At 45.3% G+C, this 21882-nt stretch overlaps 1 protein-coding gene across 1 annotated transcript in view; it reads left to right on the forward strand.

Annotated features, from left to right (window-relative positions):
* The first annotated feature begins 10471 nt into the window (after positions 1–10471).
* Positions 10472–21882, forward strand: part of Tcp11l2 (t-complex 11 like 2) — a 37463-nt gene continuing 26052 nt past the window's right edge. Inside the window, exons 1-3 of the mRNA XM_021174104.1 lie at positions 10472–10859; positions 18599–18903; positions 20956–21091. Of these exons, the coding sequence (XP_021029763.1) occupies positions 18747–18903; positions 20956–21091 (293 nt within the window). The 5' untranslated portion in view covers positions 10472–10859; positions 18599–18746. The remainder of the gene's footprint in view (positions 10860–18598; positions 18904–20955; positions 21092–21882) is intronic.

Raw genomic sequence — 21882 nt, forward strand, 5'->3', positions numbered from 1 at the left:
CCCCCCCCCCCACCAAGAGGCTGAATCAACTCTGGGAGAAGATGAGAACGAGGCAGCAAGCTCGTTTAATTCTCAAGGAGTGTCCTTTATAACCTCCACTATGTCCCATTGGTGCCAAGCAAGCATGTCTTCCAGGTGTCAGTTCCCTATTTGCTGTCATTGTCTGCGTGCCACCAATCTCAGGCAGACTTCAGTTTGCCCCTCATCCTTGGGCAGTTGCCTCCGAGGCTGTGGGCCCCACTCGCTTGACGTTGATGTTAATGCTGAAGCAACTTCAGCCTGGTCAGTGAGGCCTGCCTTTCCTCCTCCACCTTAGCAGGGGAGAAATACAAATAGCTGAGTCTTGGCCTCAGCATCACAGAATAGAGCTTTGGAAACTTGGGCAGTGTTACAAATCACTCATTTAATAGCCAGATGACCACGGAGAGGTCTTCACACTGCCCACCTCCTTTGCTGCCCTCACTCCCTCTTTCCATAGTACCCAACTGCTACCTAAAGTCATTACATACATTTATTTATGAGTTTGCCTGTTTCCCCTCCTAGCCTGTCAAACTCCCGGCAACTTTGACTATCCAGTGCCCAGGACAGTGCCTGGCTCATGGTAACTGTTCAATAAAACACATTTGAGTGGTGCTGGGGAGATGCTCAGCGGATAAAGTGCTTGCAAGCATGAGGACCTGAGTTCCCATCACCCTGTAGAATCCGGGTATGACAGCGTGTGCCTGCAGTCCCAGCACTGGGAAGGCAGATCCAGAAGGATCCCTGGAACTCACTGGGATCCAGGTATCTTCTGTCTCATGTCTTTTATTCTCTGGCGCCACTCTAGCCAGAGATCATAAAGTCTAAAGACCAGAAAGTGGCAGCTGCCACCTCCTTCCCATTCATCTGGCCAGAATCCAGCACTTCATAAGTCTTTCGCCGTGGGGCTGTGTCAAGAGAAAAAAGGTAGTTCAACTGACGACACATGTCCCCACGTACATCACACACACACACACACACACACACACACACACACACACACACAGACACGCACACACGTGCTTGCGGGCGTGAGATTTAATGTCCAATTAAGCATCTGCCATCCAATTTTCTAGATAGGTTAACTGATGCTTTGAAAGATTAAGCAGCTCACCCAAAGCGGCTGCCAGTCAGAAAAGCTGCAGTGCCAACCCAGGTTCCTGGGAACGGATTCTCTCTTTTTCTACTCGACTATGCTCGCTTCCCTTGCTCTCCTCACCACCTCCCGAAGGAAACTCTTAGACTGCTATGTGTCTTTACAAATAATTATAGTCATTTGAACCATCAAACCCGGGGCTTTACTAGGTTCTGGGGATTTGTAATGAATCCTTCACTTAGTTTGGTTTGTCTGGCGTGTGTTGCAGCTTAGCCTGGCTCTGTAAGAGCTGTCTAGAGTTTCCTCGTAAACTTCTCTTCTAAGCTTCTAGGTAGCCTTGGATCTTTAAAAACAGTTGAGCAATTCCTCTGCCATTTAGAAAGACATAAAAGAATGAATCTCCCTCTCCATCTTCATGGCGAGCACGCTGGTTACTGTGTGCATTTCCTATTTTAAGACAAAGAAGAGAGAAAGAGCAGAACGGAAACCTGGCTTCAGTGAAGCCCCCTCCCTGCCTGTTGACTCCCTGTACTCCCAACCAGTCTTTGTAAGTTTCCCTTTCCTTTATTGCGGTCAATCACACACTATAAAATCATAACATATCATTTGCACACACCCACATAATCCTCTAGAGCACAGCTTCTTAAACTGCAGGCTGCCACCCCCATGTGGAGTCATACGGATGGGTGCTTGTACACACACGTGTGCAGAAAGGTGTAGGTCTGTAGGAGGCAAAAGTTGACACTATCCACTTTTTATTTATTTAGAGAGAGAATGCCACTATGAAGGGGACACTCCTCTCACTGCTTCTTCAGTGCTGGGACTATAGACATGCACCCCTGTGCTCAGTTTTTGCGTGAGTGGGAGGGATCCAAGTCCAAGTCCCTGACTGTTCTGACAGCAAGTCCTACCTACTCTGCCATCTCTCCAGCCTTTCATATAGCATTCTTTAGAGAATTAAATAATAATAATAATAATAATAATAAACCCTGCACGTATTAGGCACAGCATTTTTTCTTTTGAATAGTTTGAATGCCAGGCTCTCAGATACCAAGGCTGCGTCTTCTGTGTCACAGATACCGTGTGTAAAGGATTCATTTAAACGTGAAGTAGGTTGTCTGATAACAGGCTTGAGGCAAACACCAGCCAACACTGCTTACTAGGCTGCACTACACAGTTGGAAAGAGTCCTATCTTAGTTAGGGTTTCCATTGCTGTGAAGAGACAGCATAATCAAGGCCACTCTAATAAAGGACAACATTTAACTGGGGCTAGCTTACAGGTTCAGAGTTTCAGTCCATGATCATCGTGGTGGGAAGCATGGCAGCTTCCTGGCAGACGTGGTGTTGGAGGAGCTGAGAGTTCTACCTCTTGATCTAAAGGCAACTAGGAAAGACTGTCTTCCAGGCAGTTTGGAGGAGGGTCTCAAAGTCCCCCTCCCCCACCCCCACCCCCCAGTGACACACTTCCACTAATGAAGCCATACCTACTCGAACAAGGATGTGAACACAACATCTTTGGGGCTTGAGAAGGGGCTAGAGGAAGCCAGGCATTGCTGAGATTGCTATGGATGCTAAGGCTAGTGCCATCATTGGGGTTCCCTGTCCTTTGCAGACTCTGTGAGACTCATCTCTGCCTTCCTGTACTGGTCAGCATCTAATGGCACCTGCTTAAGAGTTAGTGTCCACACAGCAGTGGTCAGTCTGTGAAAACTAATCTTCCCATTTCCAACAGTAAAATATGAGTGGGCTCACCATATCATACATATTTTGGTTCCTGTAATAAATGAATAATGCAAATACCTTTGTGAGATGTTAATATTGTCAACTTCATGAGGTTTAGGATCACCATGAAAACAAATCTCGGGGCAAGTTTGTGAGGAATTTTCTAGATTATGCTAATTGAAGTGGGAAGACCCACCCTTAACATGAGCAGTACAATTCTGTGACCTGGAATGAATATAAAGGAGATCAGCATATTCCTGCTGACATACCTTCCCTGCCACAGTAGACTGTATCCCCTAAACTATAAGCCAGAATAAATCCTGCCTCAGATATTTTGGCCTAGCACTGCGTAACTAAGTAACTGTACACTTTGGGAAGCTGGCTAGTTTCTCTGACTTGGATATAACGTCAGCATATCCCTGAAGGTGAAGTAGAATAGGATAGAAAAGACCATTTTCTAGACACTGATTTATTAATGCATCTGAGGGTTTACTGCTTTCTTGCTCATTTCCATGCAAGACTGCACCTGCTACCTGGAACAGAAAGATCTGGAGAAATACCCAACCCAACAGGTCATTGCCCTTAACAACCTGACCACAGAGCTTACACCTGTCAGCTTTTGAAGAAAGCCTTTTAAGAGAGAAGGCTGACCACCATTTGTGCTTCTGTAAATACCTTGCTTGCTTGTCCACCCCACATTGTCATTTTAGAGTATAAACTGAGAATGCAAACTGGACCTGGGACCAAGCCTTCCCGGGGGCTGCCCTGGTTTCCACTCTCGTAGGTGTGGGAATGATTCTTGCAGAGAGATTCCTGCCACGACATTTTGTGTATGGAAATGTCATCCCAACTGTGACACTTAAGGTCACAGACACATAATCAGACCAGGTGCTTGGTCGGGGGGGGGGGGCTTTGGTTGCTAATTAAGAGTAAAGCCACCAGGGTGGTCTTTGTGGATGAATTCCTGTGGTAGAAAGAGATCAGTGGGAACAGTTTGTGTGTTTGACCTTGCCCTTGAAGAAACGTGAACTAAAATAAGCCTCCTTTGTAACCCATCCAGCCTGTGGTGTGATGTTACTGGAAACAAAAAATAGACTAAAGTAGCAAATAGTGCCCTGAGAACGTCCCTAATGCCACCGGACACCTGTGAAGATAAGGACCCGTGCACAGTGAGTGGTGAAACCTGACTATGAACCCGGAATGCAAACCCTCACCCCACCCCTCGATACAGCACTTTCTTCTAATTGGTTTGTTCATTGAGAAAAAAGTACTGATTAACTATGCTTATACGTTTTTAAAAAGTCATTCATACATTTTACATGCATCCTTTCTTCCAATAAAGAATTGGGCTTGAAGTCTAAAATTTGCTCATAACTGAGCCCCGGCACACAGGTTTATAACCCCATCTGCTCAGGGAAGCTAAGGCTGCAGGCACCTGTCTGCATTCACCGTTGAAAACACTGACCAAAATCACCACTGAGGGAGGTTAGGGCAGGAGCTCAAGGCAGAAACTGAAGCAGATGCACTGAAGAACATTATTTACTGGCTCATTTTCCAGATCACTGTCAGTTACCTTCCTTACAGCAACCCCACAGGACACCCGCTCAGGGACAGCACTGGCCCACACGGGCTGGGTCCTCCCACATCAACCATCAGTCAAGAAAATGTGTCCAGCATTTTCTCATTCGAGGCTCCCTCTTCTAAGATAACTAACTCTATCTAATCTGTAACAAGTAGGCAAAAATAAATAAATAAATAAATAAATAAGCCAGTATAAAGCTCAAGTTCAAGTCTAGCCTGGGCTCTAGAATGAGTCCAAAGGCAGTACAGACAATTTGGTGACACCCTGTCTCAAAGTAGAAAATGAGAAAAAGAGAGCCAGGTATTTACAGGTCAGATGTACAACGCAAGCAAGATTTGAGGTCTTGATTCCAATCCCCACTACTGAAGAAAAAAGAAAAGACAGAAAAACCATTTGTACAACTGTGTTATAGCCTGTTGTATGAAACATGTTAAGGCATAAAATCTTTCTCCAGAAACCATTCAGAAGTGCCTTGTATGATTCTTAAACTTCGAGTTTCTCAGAGCAAAATTTAGGTCTTTTTTCTTTCTCTACTTCATTTGTACACATAAGCACATAATACATATGTGGGTACAATATGTGTATATGCATACATGTGATAGAACATAGACAGTCTCTTACTGTAGGATGGTTAAGAGCAGTCTACTCTCCTTGCTTTTTTAGAAGGCATGGCCACCCAGATACCTGGGCCAGGTACTCTACCAAGTCATGGAATGTGGTCATAAATATTTCAGGCACTTAGTTGGCATGGAGGCTGTGTGCTGTTTTCATGTTACTATGGAAACGCGATGGTCAAGAGGTAAAGCCCTATGCATGTGACACTTCCCACATGTGTTTACGTGTGTGCGTCTGCGGAGGAGCCATGCAGTAAGTTCTTCTGGTTTCTATTTTTGATGTGCGGTTCAGTGAGTCACTGCTGAGAATGTTTTTGTTCAGTCATGAGCCCTCACTGTCCTCGTGTGATGACTCCCTTAGGGGGTCAGGAGCTCTGGGAAGAACCACTGTGAAAGGGGGCTGAAGGGTCAGGGCTCTTCAAACTGGTAGAACTGCTGAAGTCGTGTAATTATTGAGCCACCTCTGGACAACCTGCAATTGTGTTTCAAATGCCTTTATACCCTTCTATGGGTATATCAAGGCTATCATCAAAGAGAAAGGGCAAAGGCTGGTTGAAATGAAAGAAAACGCCATGCAGGAAGATAGACCTTCAAGTCAGCAACCTAAAAGAGTAAGGGTCAATGACCCCGCCCCCGCCCGTCCCCGCCCGCCCCCTCCCGCTCCAACTATGTATAAAGAATTTTTAACAAGCCATACAGAGGGATGGTTTGCTATCATGACTTTCAGAGATGGGGAAGCCATCTTTTGTACCGTATGTAGTCATGAGAACTTGCAATGGTAAGACTGGTGGTGTTGTACTGTGGGATGCACTGTGCTTTGAATGAACTTGTGTCCACTGAAAACAACATGAACTGTCTAGATGGATAGATCAATCTGGAGCGCTCCCAGACGGCCATGCCCAAGGCACCGCTTCATCGATCAGGTTTCTTCCTGTCCTTTTGGCTGTGTTTCAAAAGTACTTGGGCAGGGTGTACCCAGGAGGAAACCCTCTCTGGCAGCAATGACAGCGCCTTGCAATTGCCGCTCTGTAACTTGTGTTTGGGAGTTGAATGCTATCTTGAAAGTCACATTTCTCCATGTTTCCCTTCCGTCTTCCAGGTTTTACATCTTATTTTCGAAGCTCTTGGGCGCTGTTGGATATTTGATTTAAAAAGCAAGCGAGGGCCTACGTGTTGACTCACAAAAGCATTTAGAAAACAACTGCCTGGTGGGCCAGAGGTGTGCAGGAGAGGAATATCCTGGTGAGGAAACATAGCCAAGCATCTCTCGCCCCTCCTATTGGTTTTCCTTGGCCCCGCCCACTGCAGTTTGCTGGCCAAAGCACTCTTGGCTTTGTTTCTCATTCTTTTGAGTCCCATAGGAGAGCAGCATTGTCCAGGTAAGTGGAAAGACGGTAGAGGAGATGAAGAAAGCTCTAAGGCTGTTGGTGTTTTTAGTATTTGTCTGGGTTAGGGTCGGCTGTGTCTAAATGTGAGGGGAGATACATTTGATATGAAGAATGACTTTATGCACACTCGGTTCAGCGGAATCCAGAGAAAAATGGCTTTGATGAAAGCTGATTGAGCTACTCAGTTCATAGTTACGACATAGTTATAGCTAATCTTCAAAGACAAAGGGAAAATACCAATATTTTGAGAAATATACCAATAAGGTGAGGGTAGTTATTTTTTAATAGACTTTTTAAGAGCAGTTTTAGGTTCATAACAAATGTGAACAGAAGGCGTGTGGTTGTGGTTTGAGCACTCAGTGCCTTATTCTCTATTGTCTGTATTAGTCAGGTTGTCCCCTTCCCCTGCCTGCAATGGCTTGTCCCCTCAGTTACTGATTTGTTCCTAATCCCCTCTCTAGTGCCTTAAGATGGATAAAAAAAAAAATCTGATTCCATTTAGATTTTCATCTTTCAATGGAATCATATCTTATATGTCTATAAAAGGGAGTACATAAGGCCAAGGATATATTTTGTATAGCCAAAATGTCTTAGAAATTGCTTAAATGAGCTATTATAAAACCTGAGATGCACATAGTTGCTGTGGTTTTGTTTATTTTATTTTCCCTCCAATATTGAAATGGATACAGATTTTTTTTTCCAACCGACCACTGGGTAAAAGAATAAGACTTGCATAAGGGAGCAGGTTCAAGGTCTTCCTGGACCACAGAACAAGTTCAAGATCAGTCTGGAAACCCTAGCAAGGTCTTGTATCAAAAACAAAATAAGTAAATAAGGGTCTGGGAATACAGATGAGTGGCAGAGCGCATGGGTAGCATTCAGGCGAGACCCTAAGCTCAAACCACAGTACTAGAAAGCAAAACAAAACCTAGACTCAGGTTCTTTGTGGGGAGACCAGGGCCAGCTACATAATTCGTGGGGTTCCGCTCAAAATGAAAATGCAGGAACCCCTCATTCAGAAAGTATTAGGAAATGTCAAAACAACAGCAATGGGACATTAAACCAAGCAGTTTGTGGTGGTGGTAATGATGATAATTGTGGTATTTAGTCTTCAAAAACTGAGCCTTTTGCAAATTCATAGTAGCAGTCTCAAGGAATGGAGAAAAATGAGAAGCTTTGAAGTCAGATCAACCCAGGAAGAAGAGCTTCCCAGCCCCAGCAGAGAAATACAGAGGGCTGAATCACTGACAGTGTTTCCTCATTCTTTGGGGCTTATACCACCCCCCAGTCCCACCCCCACAGGCTGTGAGTGTGATACAGCTGTATTGGGGTTCCCTTTAATTAACCCAAGATGCAACTCCATCAGCAAATTGGTTGAGAGAGAGTTGTAGGTCTACCTATTACAATGCTGGTTTGGGGATTTTCTGATTTTTTTTTCCTCCAAGAATTCATTCTAATTTAGAACTCAGATTTCAGAGGTTTGGACTTAGGGTTTGTTTATGGCTTCCAGCTCCTAGCAGCATTAAAAACAAAACAAAACAAAACAAAACAAAAAAACCAAACACACAAAGTGGCTACCACCACACCAAAAAGGGTGTGGGGACTACAACTTTTCAGAGATATAAAAAGGGAAGTATGTGCATTCATGCAAAAATTTTGACCTTGTCTTTTTGCTGGCCTTTTGTTTGTTTTGCCAATAATATCAGATAAAATGTGTAATTTTTAAAACAAGTTGTACTTTGAGGGGAAACAAAGCTATTACCACTAGTCTTCCCAATGGTTCTGAGCAGGTAATTTACAAATATGAAGTACAAAACTGGATGCCATGCCACCTGCTTGTAAACACAGCACTCCAGAGGCCTGAGGAAGAAAGATCAGAAGTTTGTGGCCAGCCCAGGATATGTGGTGAGGCCCTGCCTCAAATAAACAAATACAAGCCCCAGATTAGATGCAATAATAAGATTTCTTCAAATAAAACTTTAATTATTTTACTTACTAAAGTGGTTTCCTTTTCAAATATTTGCCTCCAAGAAAGTCAAACACTACCTAAGAGGTGAGGACTTTATGTTTTGATCTGTGTGGCAAGGATGTGATACAAAGGTTTTTTTTGAGAGGGGGGCGAGAGATCTGCCTTCTATTTAACTGCACAACTCAGGCAGAGAGCAGAAATTCTCCAGTGGGCTTTTGAATAAGAAGTTATTTAAATGAAAGCAATAGAAGACTTGTTTCCTGTATCTTCTGTCTTCCTAGCTTGGCTCTCTGAGGTTAGCCTCTACCCTAGTCCATTCCACTTGGAGAATCTCACTCAACAAGCTGCAAATGGACTCATCTGCTCTGAGGGAAATGGCTCCTTTGTGTTTTCGAGAGTTACATAGTTAAACTTTTCAAAAGAAGTGTCAAAATGGGTTAGTCACCCAGAGTGACTGGACAACTGTGCTGATGTATGCTCACCTGCTCCTAGCTAATGACACAGCACAACACTTAGAAGGTTTAGTAGGAAGCTTTGCAAAGCCCACACTGTTTTCATGTGTCATTGTTACATGGCCACCAGGAATGTAGAAATATTTTTGGTTAATCTTTTTGCTATGGAGGTTTGTAGGGCAGTTGGGTGGTGGCGGTTGTTTGGCAAGCCTTGAGACTGGAGGCTTCTGACATCTGTTTATTCCATCAAGTGATATTATAAATAACAGTGGGTTTATGGGAAAGAGCCTGGGCGACAGCAGCACTTTCTCTTTAATCTCTTGATCTGTAGCAGGTTGTATATTTTACTGCCTTTTTAAGATTTATTTTACCATTGAGGTGAATGTCCCTCTTTGTGGGAGAGTGAGTGTACACGCGCTTATGGCTGTGTGTGCTTGTGTGTGGAGTCGTCCAGAAGACAGCACTGCATCCTTTAGAACTAGAGTGTTCTATAGTGTTTGAGAGCCATCCAGTGTGGATGCTGAGATCTGAAATTGCCTGTGGTCCTCATGATAGAGCAGCAAGGATTCTTAGCAGCCAGTGGCTCCACTTTAGGTTGTGTAATTTCTAGAGTGACAGATACAAATGGATACAAATCTCTAGGTAGGTTTTCTTGTTCAGAATAACTTGCCAACTAGGTTCAGTAGCTAACAGTGAGCTTCTAAGAGTCCTTTAGTTCCATTCCTATCCCACTGAACAAGATCTCTTGGTAGGCAAATGTTAGGGACTTGGTTATAACCTCAGACCAGCCCACGCTGTACAATTGTATTTCTATCTTGCTTTAAACTACTGTCTGCTTTTGGTTTTCTTCTTTCTAGAATGATAGTGGACAATTTGCCTCCACAATCCGATATGATTTTAGTCTTAAACAGGAATATTTCAGCTTATATAAAGTTCATTTACTTTTTTTTTTTTGTATGACGCTACCCACAAGTAATACCAACTTGTACCTGGCAAAATAGTGGTTCTGTTTCTTTATGCCCAGAAGCAAGCTCACAAGAAGTTATGCTTAGTAAGCCTGACCACACAAGAGCCCCTCCCAGCACTTATTTACATTAAGCCTGGTTAAAAACTCTCCCCAAGATAAGCGCCGCCAAAGAACCCTTAGAAGAAGTAAGCGGCTTTATCTTTGTGCACAGGCAAAACCTTCGGAGAGCTTAGGTAGGTGTGGCTCCCAGAAACCAATCATCCAATTCAAGGGGCAAATCAGGACCCGTGTTTACAAGAACATGTTGACACGTGTGGATGACGCGGTTGGACGCTGATGTGCGTGGGACAGCCTGTTTGGAATGTTGTTGGCTCGCTTGGCCCGGTGTGTGTGGCCATTGTGAAGGTGGGCATGTAGTGTTTTTATAGTACTGCCACGAGCGGACACCAGAAGTCTGTCCGTTCGGTTGGAGTTAGTCCATTTCACCCTAGCTGGTAAACTGAAAGAAACAGGGTTGGGGGTGTCACCCGCTGCACTTAGGCCCCGCCCTTACACGGCTAGGCCCCGCCTCCGAACGCTTTAGGCCCTACAGCAGCCCAAGCGCTCCGGGCCGTAGGCTGCCCCAATTCCGTGTTCACTCCTCTCCCCGCCCCTGGCGGGCCGGACCGTACCACCACTGAACATGGGGGAAGCCTATCTTCTCGTGTCAAATGGCTTTCTGTCTGAGCCTTCTTCAGCCTTCACGATAGAAACATGAGAAACTCTATAGTTTTTATAGACAGACTCTTCAAGAGTTTAGGGATCTTCGCCAGAACCCTGCCCTGGATTCTGACGCCGTAGAGCCAAAGTCACCCTCCAGTTCCTTCCAGAATGGTCGCGCCCAGGGAGTACCTCTGGGCCCTTTAAATACCGCGTGGGGCTGCGGGGGGGCTCCAGAGTTGACAGACTGCTGAGTCTCCCCTTGTCTACGACGCTGGTTGAGGGGGGATACGCAGAGCCCCGCGACCCCCGCCACCTAGATTTCCTCGAGTCTCTACGCGGGATCCGGGGGTGCGTACCCATCCCAGGGGAGGGGCCGTGGGATCTGAGGGGACCGCGTCTCCTCATGGCAGCGGGAGGGCTCCTTGTGCCCTCCGAGTTCGGGACATTTGACCTCGGAGTCAAGGCTTGAAGTGGGGCACGGTGGCAGTGGTGGCCCAGGCTCTGCCGGGGCCGCTTGGCCGTGATGACATCCCTTTGGGTGCGTGCCAGCGACTGTGCTCAACGGCGCGAGACGCTCTGGGCTCCCCGTGCGGCCAGGTCCCCAATCCCTCGTCCCTGGAGGAGTGGGACTGAGCCGCGGTGGGGCCCGGCTGGGCCGCGGCCCTATGTTTGGGTCTTGTTGCTGGGTTTCTCGAGAGCTGGGTTCTGTCCCGGCAGTCCCCTCCCCCAAACGTTTGTTTTGACAGGAAACGTGGTGCTGCTAGAGGGAGGGGCGAGCAGAGAACGTGGGCGAGCGGGCGGGACTCCTGGGACTTCCGTTGGGCTTGACTGTCCAGGAGGCCAGCTCAGGTCACATCTGGGTCAGACCCTTGCCTTCTCAGACCCTTGCTTTGCCTTGGTTTGGGTGGCGCCACAAAACATAGCAACGAGATTCGATGGCACGTGGATGACACAGTTACGTGTTTACGTTAGTACAAGAGGAAAAACTTCCATTAAATGAGCGATTTCGCAATGTTTACTTCTAAAATGCGTTTATTAGACTGGGAATGTAGTTTTGTGGTAGAGCACTTTACAGGACTGTAGGTTCTGTCCGCCCCCAACCACAAGAAGCCCAAATCATGTGTTTAAACACAAGAATCCAGTCAACAAAGAAGGGTTTGTTAAACTACCGTTACAAGCAGAGTAGAAACACTTGAGTGGTTCCAGTGAGAATGGAACCTCTCTCTTTCATCGTTGTCCTGGTACCTTAACGGTAAAGAAACCAGGCAACTTGTCTTTGTCCTTTGTGGGCTGCTCAGCACAAGGTGGTGTTCAGTTCTCAGCTCTTAGTTAACCTACCTCCCAACTGATAATTCCAACCAGTTCTTACACTGGTTCCTGGACTAGGAGTCCCCACCCCACCTCCACCCCCACCCCGCTCCGTCTACTCTGCCTTTTTCCTACCCCCATGGATTTCATACATTGCTCCACTTGAAGTGACCCAGGGCTGAAGGGTGCCTCAACCCCGGAGTGTGCAGCACAGGTGTTAAACTAGGCATCAGGGATGGGGGGGGGGGGGCAACGCTTTCCAGGATAAAAAGTGCTTAGAAATCCTTCCCAATGCTGTAATGACACGTGGAGCATGGGCATCTGTCTTTTAGACAGTGGCTGGCTTGTTGGCTTTTGTCTAGCTCTCCGAGGCGGGCAAAGACTTGATGAGGACCAGTACTGTTCTCTCCGTGCTGTGGTTTTTGCTTTACTCTAGGCTGGTGCTAAAGCAGGGCTTGATAGACGATGGAAATTGTCTGGCATCTGCAATTTTTTTCCGTCAGAGCTAAGTCTTGCCTTTACCCCCCTATCCTGTAAGTGCCTTATGCCTGACTTTGGTAAAGTCTTGGAAGGAGAGTACCCACTAAATGCTTCTTGCCACCTCTTTTATCCCCCCATCCTAGCCTTAACTTGGTGGATTTCATTCCCCAGGGCCCTGTTGGATAACCTGAACCATCTACTGCCAAATGTTTTTTACTTGCTAGCTGTAAGCAGTTAGTCCTTTTGGTAATACCTGAGTTTTAAGGAGGGATTTCGAAAAACATAAGGAATGGCCCTCTGATAGAGAACTTTGGTCACTACCGTGGGGTGATCGAATGCTATTTTGTTGAATGATCTCTTTCAGCGATGTCCTCCACGGTATAGTGCTTGAACAGCTGTCCCAGGGTAAGGTCATCTTGCTTCCACACGTGAAAGTGTCCGTGTGATGATCGACAGATAAATTTGGCAGAGAGGGATGGAAAGAATGATTAGCAGGACACTGGTTTCCTCCAGCCATCCCGACTGTAACATGCATGGGCTTCAGGGGTCCAGCCTGCTGCCTAGCTTTTGAGGGGAGCCTCTGCACTGCTGTAAACCTTTGGGGCCATCTCTCTGATCCCTGGGTTCTAATTGTAAACAAGAATAGCACCTACCTGACATAGTTGTATTGCAGATTTGAGGAAATAAATTATCTGAAGCACTTACAGAGTGTGTTACTGAGACCATCTCCAAAGTTGTTGGTTCTAATTGCTACTTTTTTGTATCATTGAGTATCAGAAGAATATAGTGGTACACGGTACAGTGCTCTTTAATCTACTAGGGTTTGAGGCCTTGCTAGCCTTGGAATTGTGTTGAGATAGGCACTGGACACTGGAGAAGGGAATGCTTTCTTCCTATATGCATTTTAAACGTTACTAGAAAGATAGAGATACAGACAGTTAAACTACTACAGTAAGTACCTGCTTAATGAGCAGTGTGATACAGGCAAAACAGCCCAAAACCTCTATTTTATGAGTAGATGCGGGGCCAAATTTGTTCACGTAAGGATATTCACTGGGTTCCTGTCTGTCCTGGGCAGTGAACTGAACTCTGGGTGGCTAATTTACATGAGGCCAATGAGGGGGCTTCCGGCAAGAGTACCTTGAAATTGTGACATTACATTCCAAATGTAAAAGACAAGGTGGAATGGTTGGCATGGCTGACAATCCCCCAAAAGTCTGCTGTGTGAAGAGCCTGAAAGGTTTTTGTTAAGATAAGAGAAAAAAGACGAACTTGTGGCTTCATGCTCTTCCATAACTGGCATTGATTGGTTCTTGAGTCTCATGACCTAAACCTTTCACTGGGCCTCATCTCCCAATGCTGTCAAACTGGAGGTGAGGTTTCTGGGTCCTCTGGAAGAACAGCAAGTGTTTCTAATTGATAAGCCATCTCTCTAGCCCTACAACATTACATCTAAGATAGGATTTGAGCTTCCAAGGTCTTGGTATAAAACTGCACACTGTGGCCCAGGTAATGCTTTCACAGACTGGATGCTTAGACTGACAGCTCTCTTCTGGAGAAATTTAATCCTGTGAGCTCTAACCCTGACTCCATAGTTCCACTGGGCATTGGCTCTTCGTAGTGGCTGTATGCCTTCGACGATTTTCTGTCTGAAGTCCCGGGCCAAGTCAGTGCATCCTTTGAAGTCAAGGTAAAGGTCACCATGGTCTCACAGATCCTGCAGTCTGTGGGATTCTGCAGAATTAACATCATCTGGACATGACCAACACTTAAATTTGTATTTGTTGTTTGAAAAGACTCTTCCTGGGAAGACACAACACCCCAGAATAGGAAGCCCCTAATAGACCAAACTGTGGACACCATAAAAATCCAGCTTGGTAAACCTTGAATGGTTTTGATGGTACTTAAAAGCATATGGGTGAGGGGTTACATACAGGAACAGAGATGACTCAAAGACAGCTACATCACCAAACCCCACCCTGGCATGGGTGACAGCTCACAGAGCTGGAGCACGCTGCACAACCTGCAAGCAGCTTTGAACCCAGACTGTCCCATTCCAGAAGAGCGGACCTCTAACCTAGAGGTGCATTTGGTTCAAGTTCTGGTTTTGAAAAAAAATTCTATAGGAATTCTATAGGAAGCTATAGGATGCACATGTATTTTATGTCCACAATAACAGGTGAGGACAGGGACCTTATCAACTATAGTCAAAAGCTGGTGAATCTTTATAATCCTCAGTCACTACAGGGTCATTTATAGAAAGAGTTTTGTGTAGAAAGGAAATAAGGATGTAAATCAAATATAAACTAAAGAATCACAAGCAAATTAAAAGCTCATCGCCATGGTCTCTGTGGTGGGACATTTGACTGGCTCTTTTAGATTCCTGTATCCATTCCTTGTCTCTAAAATGTTAGTAGTAAACTTCTACTATTCATGAGTAGTTATTCAACAATACATCTTTACCTGCTGATCTCCAGTTATTGCCCTGAGAAGGAATGGCATAATGCCATATGTTACAAAAGAATGGAATGATACATAAACATAATTCAGTTTCTTTAAATAATGACCCACTGTAGTAATATTGGAAGCTCTGCTTGGAGGTAATCTTCTGTCTTCACCTTTGACCAGTGTGTCCTCAGGTTGGATGAAATGTGGCGTTTCTACAGAATTGCTTGATTTACATATGTTGCTTTGGTGACCAGCTAGGGCAGATCTACATTTGTCAGTATGAAAGGCATTGTGCTTCATTAAAACAACTGTATTATCAGCAGTCTAAGAGTCTAATAGCTGAAGCAATCCAGTCTTCAATGCCTTTTGCGCCAAGTTGATTTGTCCCCAGATGACTCATGCGGAAATTCAGGACTAAGGAAGTTTGGTGAACGCGCCTGCAGAAGACCATTTACACTGGGACAGGCCGTTGTCTTTGGGGTTTCATATTTCAGACACGTGTATGAGTTCTGTCCTAGGGTCACTGCCAGCCTTCCTTGTTTTTCTGTAGGGAAACGTGATCTTGAGATAACGATTGTTTTCCTGGTTTAGTGTCCACGGTGATTTGACAAAGGAAAGCACATAATCACCCATGTCGTGTTGTCCCTTGTCACTGTCCCAAGCAACCCTTTCCTTCAGTAAATGAAATCTCACTGCCAGGCATTCTTGGTATGCCCGTAGGAGAAATGGACAATTTCTTAACAAAGTCATGAGTGCCTTGGTTCAGAGACAAGCCTCTGCTTGGATGCAGCGAGTCCCGGTTGTAACAGGGATGCCTTTGCCAGATGCAGAGCATCTAAGCAGTGTGGCACTTCTCAGTTGTCTGTTGCAGCCTCATGCCTCAGATGCCCCCCTCCCACCCACCCAGGGACGTGTTGACACAAACTTAATCCCACACAGTTCAACATGCTCACTGTATGTGTGCTTTCTCTGAATACCTTGTGAGGTCTCGTGGAACCCTTGTCTGCCTTGGAGGAGTACCATAGCAATTTCTGACAGAAAGAATGGGTAATTAACCCACTTCCCTGCCACCCACCTTCTATGGAAAGCAGCTGCGTATGAAGTCACATAGCTGGTGACATACTGAGCCTCAGACTCTGTGTGCTAGCTCTTGACCTAGCACTTGATTTTTTTAAGCCTTTTGCACTTGGCTTCCTTTCTGTGTAATTAAGAGACCTACCAAATGTGCTATCCAGCTGGAATATAAAATGAAAATGCACAGTTACAACTATTAACCTGCTTCATAAATTCCCATAGACGAACACGTTTATTCACGTTTACTTGGAAAATGCCTGTTGGTGTGAGGCCACTGCAGTAGAGAAAGAAAGAGCAGGAACCAGCTCAGGAGTGACAAGGCCTGGGGATTTGGAATTTAAATCAGATAAGCTGGGCATAGATGGTAGTGTCTGGTCTCTAGGGCTTGTACTTGGCAGCAGTGGGGTGTAAATATGTAGGGCTGTCAGTTTACAGATGTTCTAGTTGAAGCTGTACCAAATGGGATTCAATGACCGTGATTCAGCTGACACTGAGTACTTGTTGTGAACTTGGTACTGATGCTAGACAAGGCCGTGTCTGCCTTATTCGGGAGATTCAGAAACAGTCACTGGAAGAAGACAGCTGCAGACGCCTTCTTGTGGGCGTGAGCATACATGTCCATATTGGAGGCCAGCTTTATCAGGCCCTAGGTTTTTGTTTTTATGGTTTTAGAGCTTTATTGTAGAAAACGGGGGAAGGGGGGCGCTCGGTAGAGAAATAGAGGCCAGCCATGGCCACATGGAGAGAGAGGAGAAGGGGGGGGGGAGTAAGAGAACAAGAGCTTGAGAGAGATGAGAGAGACAAGAGAGGCCCTAGTTCCTTGAGACAGGGTATCCCACTATACCAGGAGCTAGGTTGGAGGCCAAGAGCCCCAGGAATCTTTCTGTCCCTCCCTCCCCACAGTCATGGGATTGCAGGTACACACAACTGTGCCGAGGTTTTTAATGTTGACTCTGGGGGCTTGAATTCAGGTCCTTGTGCTGGGCTCAGCAAACGCTTTCCTCGTTGAACCATCTCCTTAGTCTGGTTCGAGTCTTTGTGGAGATGGAAGAGATGTGCTACAGGCCTACTGAGGGGAGTGAGCTGAGGATGGAAGATGAAGCGTTTTCAGGCGATGCTAGCAATGGGAAGATGGCTGGCTTTGGGATTATAAAATAGGGTGAGAGCTTCCAAGTAGTGGGTCCCCCTCTTTCTTATCCTTCTATCTGTAGAAGCAGTTAACAATTCTCTGCTTATTCAGGTTTTGGCCTGCACAAAGGTGCATCTCTGTGAGTGTCAGGACTGAAGAAAGTTTTGGTTGAGACCGTGTGGAAATGTCCTTAGACTGTCCCTACCCGCAAGTTTACTCTTGTTTCTATTAGCACCCAAAAGACAGGGAGATCCAGCGACGTCTGGATCTCCCTGTAGGTTCCCTTTAGTTCTGGTTACCACCCCCCCTTTTATTTCTTATGCTTGTCAGCAATACCTTGTTTCTGCCTTTTACATTTGCTAGCACCTGGCACACAGGTTTAAGTGACCAGATTTGAGAACAGGATCACATCTATTTTGTGCAGCTACTTTTCCCAGTGCCTGGAGATTCATTAAAGAAACTGTGGAGACATTCCCAGTCGTATTATGCACTGCTAAAGGTTTCTCTTTGTTCTGGCATTTGTGAAAGTACCCCATCCCTCACTGCAGGGAATTCTCTTTCCTCAGTCTCCATCCAGGGTTGGATGCGTCTTCTCCTTTGAGCAAATTTGCCTTTTGCCGTCAGCTGATAGCTATGTTCATAGCAAGGACAATTTCCTCCCAGCCCTGGCTGGTGCTCTCCGACCCAGGCATGGCTCCTTCCCTGGGATGCTGTGTAATATTCCAGATAAAGCACTTGACTTTAGAGAACAGGGACCGGTGCCATTAGAACCCTATGGTCCTAGGTACTCAACAAATTGTGCTAGGTGCTTCGTAAGTACAAACTAAACAACAGATCTTAGTCTTCATGCTTCGACAGTTCATATGAAAATGGGAGGCAGAACTTGGTGGCCCACAAAGTCTCACCAGCCTTTGCTTCCCCTGACAGGCTCACAGATGCACCAAGAATTTGAGTTTGAACATCCTTAATATTTTTTTAAGTTTCATTCTTTAGATGTGTCCTGTGTACAGATCTGTGCATGCCACCAGTACTTGGGGGAGGTCAGAGGACAGTTTGTGGAAATTGTTAATCTCCTTCTATCATGGAGGTAGCAGGGTGGAATTCAGGTCATTGACTTGGCAGCAAGTGTCCTTACCCACCGAGCCATCTCACCAGCTAAACTTACTTTATTTCAAACAAAGCACTATGAACAGAAACCACATTTGATGCTGTGATGAGATTAATTCTCTTCAGTCTTCACGAAACTGTGGAAGTTCAGTCTTTGAGCCCAGTTTCCCCCACGGAGTCAAGTGGTTAAGTGACTTCTCCAGAACAGAATAGAGTCTGATTGAGGAGCCCGCTAGAGCCTTGTCATAGCAGCCCAGGAGAGCCTGTGCACCGTGTGCATTTCAGAAGGGTCTGCTACCACCTAGAGCTGGTCTACATTTTCCCTGGGTATGGCTTCCAACACCCCTTTTGTGGAAGGCAGCCTGGGTGATTTGCAACAGTCTCACCCACGGTTCTAGAGGAAGGGTGAGATAATCTGTTCGGGACATTTCCCCCCTAGATTGTCACAGCTGTGGGCATTATTACTCATGCTGGAAAAGGCATGTTGGAAACCAGTGGAAGTATCCCAGAGTGTTGATTCAAGGTCTCTCTCTCTCTGCAGGTTCTCTCTCTGTGTCTGTCTCTGTCTATCTCTCTGTCTCCATCTCTCTGTCTCTCTCTGTGTCTCTGTCTCTGTCTCTCTCTCTCTATCTCTCTATCTCTCGTCTGTCTCTCCCCCACCCCCCATTCCATCCCCAAGGTGATAAAGGATGCCTTTCAATGGTGAGAAGCAATGTGTGAGCGAGGACCAGCAGAGTGACTCAGAGTCTTCTCGGTTCTCCGAAAGCATGGCTTCACTCAGTGACTATGAGTGTTCCAGGCAGAGCTTCACCAGCGATTCCTCCAGCAAATCCAGCTCTCCTGCCTGTAAGCAATGGGGCAAGGTGGGGACGGCTGGGTGCTGGCACTGTGTGCAATGGCTTTGAAAACTCAGAAGCACTGAGCAAACCACACACTTCCCCATCCTTTCTAGATGCACCAGAGTAGCTTGTCAGAGGCACTGTGGTGGTCTGGGTGTGTTCTTAGGCATAAGTTTGTAACCTGCTCATTTTATTTGAGCCTTGTCTCGAACATGTTTAGTTTGAGCATGCATCTAAAACTCCCTCCCCTAGCCCTGTCTGTCTTGTTTCCTAAATGGTAGAAACACTCCTTCTTGAGATTACCTTGTGCAAGTTAGGATGAAATCAAATTGATCTTTTCTTGTTTCACATGGAAGGAACTTTGCCTTGCCGGAAGGGTGGGCAGGAAGTGTAATAATCTAAAGAGGGCTTGTCTGCTGATTTCAAACAGTGTTGTGCAAATACCCCCAGATGAGCCCACTAGGAGAATTTCTCCACTGTGGGTTGTAAGAAAGCTAGCTGAGTGACTGGCACTAGAAGAGACAGCCCTTTCTTTTCTTTCTTTTCCTATTAATTTATTTATGCATTTATCTATTTATTGTCTGTGGACACAGGAGACGTGTCAAGCAGGTAGTTTTTGTTTGGCTATTTTTTGTTTTGGGGTTTTTTTCTCCCTTCCTCTCCACAAGATTTCACTCTGTAGCCCAGGCTGGCTTTGAACCTGTGGCAGGTTTCCTCCTCAGGCCACGGAGGGCTGCAGTTGTAGGTATGAACCACTATACCTGGTTGTGCCTTTTGTTTCTTTGTTTTTTAAGTTTTGAATCAATATTTTGTCTTAAAAGAACATAACATCTTAAACTAGCAAAGCTAAGGTGGGAACAAGGCAACTGATGTTCAGTAAGATCAGTGTTGTTTATTTAGTGGTTATGTTTCCATCTTTAAAATTTGGAAACACCTATAGCATAGAGAAAAGAAGGGTTAGCCTGGAGTATTGCCCAAACATGCAGCTCCTGGCTCTTTGCCAAATCCGCATCCTTCACATTGTACACTTGCCCATAGCATTGTAACCAAAACACTCACGCTAGACTGTTTCCTAAATGCTGTCAGTGTGACCACCTACTGCATCACGATTACTGATTTGTCACTGTCAGTCTCCGTCTTATTTTGCTCGTTTATAGTCGGGGTCATGGCACTGAGGCATTTGAAGAGGGATTTGCCATCCCCAGCATCATCTTCCTTTCTCATCTTCCTCTCCCTCGACACTTCCTCCTCTAAAACAAGCAAGGCATTGCCTGCCTGTGCCTTTATTTGAGGTCATGATTTTTAAGTAACTGAAGCTGAGATTTTTTTCTAACTGTGGTTTTGTCAACTTGATTAATTCAAACAATCTCTTTAAATGATATCTAGAAATAACTCAAATTCCTTACTATCCTACTGAGTAGATAATCCAGCCTCTCACATACATTTTGTTATGCTTTAATTATGTGCCGAGCTCCTTGTATATTCTTTATGTAAATTACCCAGTGGTGGTGGCACACACCTTTACTGTCAGCACTTGGGTGGCAGAAGCAGGTGGATCTCTTGAGTTCAAGGTCAGTGAGTTCCAGGACACCCAGGGCTATGCAGAGAAATGCTGTCTTGGAAAATAAATAATAATAATAATAGTGTTAATGACCTCAGATCAAACCTGTAAGGGGCTAGTATATGTATCTTTGAAGTCAAATGAAATAACCAATGGCAGAAGTTGGAATGGAATTTTCAGCTTTATACTAAACTGCCTATACAGTTAGGAAGAATCCAGCCTTATGTCTGCTGTTTAGTACTGTTTAATGTAGAAAAACAAATACCAATAAGCATTGAGAAGTTATAACAGCCTATATTAAGAGTTTGTCTTAGGAACATTTGAAAATTCCTTATCAGATGTGGTGACTGAAGCTGCAGAAAGAGTGCTTACGTATTGGAAATCGTTACCAAGCCCAGTCCTCTGACTGTACAACCTTGAGATTTACCTGAGTATGAGCCTGACTTGACACTGGGAAGCTCTGGATGACCTCATTAGCTGACATCATTTTTCTTGCAGCAACAAGCCCTCCACGGGGCTTAATGTTTGATGACGTGATGGCTGCAGCAAAGAACTTATCAGACATGACTCTCGCTCATGAAATAGCTGTGAATGAGAACTTCCAGCTGAAGCAAAATGCCCTCCCGGAGAACAGGTAACCTGTTGTGGTGTGTGTGTACCTCTGTGTCTGTCTGCCTGTGTGTGTGTGTGTGTGTGTGTGTGTGTGTGTGTGCATCTGTGTATCATGTTTCCTGGAAATTCTTGTACAATACCCATAGGGCAGACATGGTATTTAGCTCTCTTACAAGGTCTTCTACTTGTTGATTTAAAAGTTCTCTAGGAACATTTATTCAGAGTCTTTAGAACTCAATTTATATGTCACTGCCTGAGAAAAAAAATGGTCTTGGTGTCCCTGAACTTCCTAGACTACAATTAACCTCCTCATTGTGGTCTCCAATCCCTTATTATTAAAAATATTATACTTTTCTTTTTAGTTTTATATAGGTGGGTATTTTGCATGTGTGTGCGTGTGTGTGTGCACGTGTGTCTGTTATGTCCCTTGTGTGTGCCTATTGCTCAAAGAGAAAATGTATGTAGGCTCCCCTGGAACTAGAGTTTTAGACAGTTGAGAGCCTCCATGTGGGTGCTGGGAATCAAATCTAGGTCCTCTGAAAGAGCAACCAGTGTTCTTCACCATGGAGCCATCTCTCCAGTCTTGGAGCTTATACTTTTGAAAGTATAGTCGACACATCTTTATTAGATTTGTCTTTAGGGAAAACCTGGTGAAGTTGGGTTTCTGGCGTATAGCAGGAGCACTTACACATGATTTGATTGCCTGCCCTGCCTTGCCACGTTCTCACATGCTTCTCCAGAAAAATAAAGAAGGTAAAACATAGACTTGAGCTTCTACACAAACATAATCGCAAGCACTGGGGTTCTTTAGGG

This window comes from Mus caroli, chromosome 10, assembly GCF_900094665.2.
Source record: "Mus caroli chromosome 10, CAROLI_EIJ_v1.1, whole genome shotgun sequence".
NCBI lineage: Eukaryota > Metazoa > Chordata > Mammalia > Rodentia > Muridae > Mus > Mus caroli.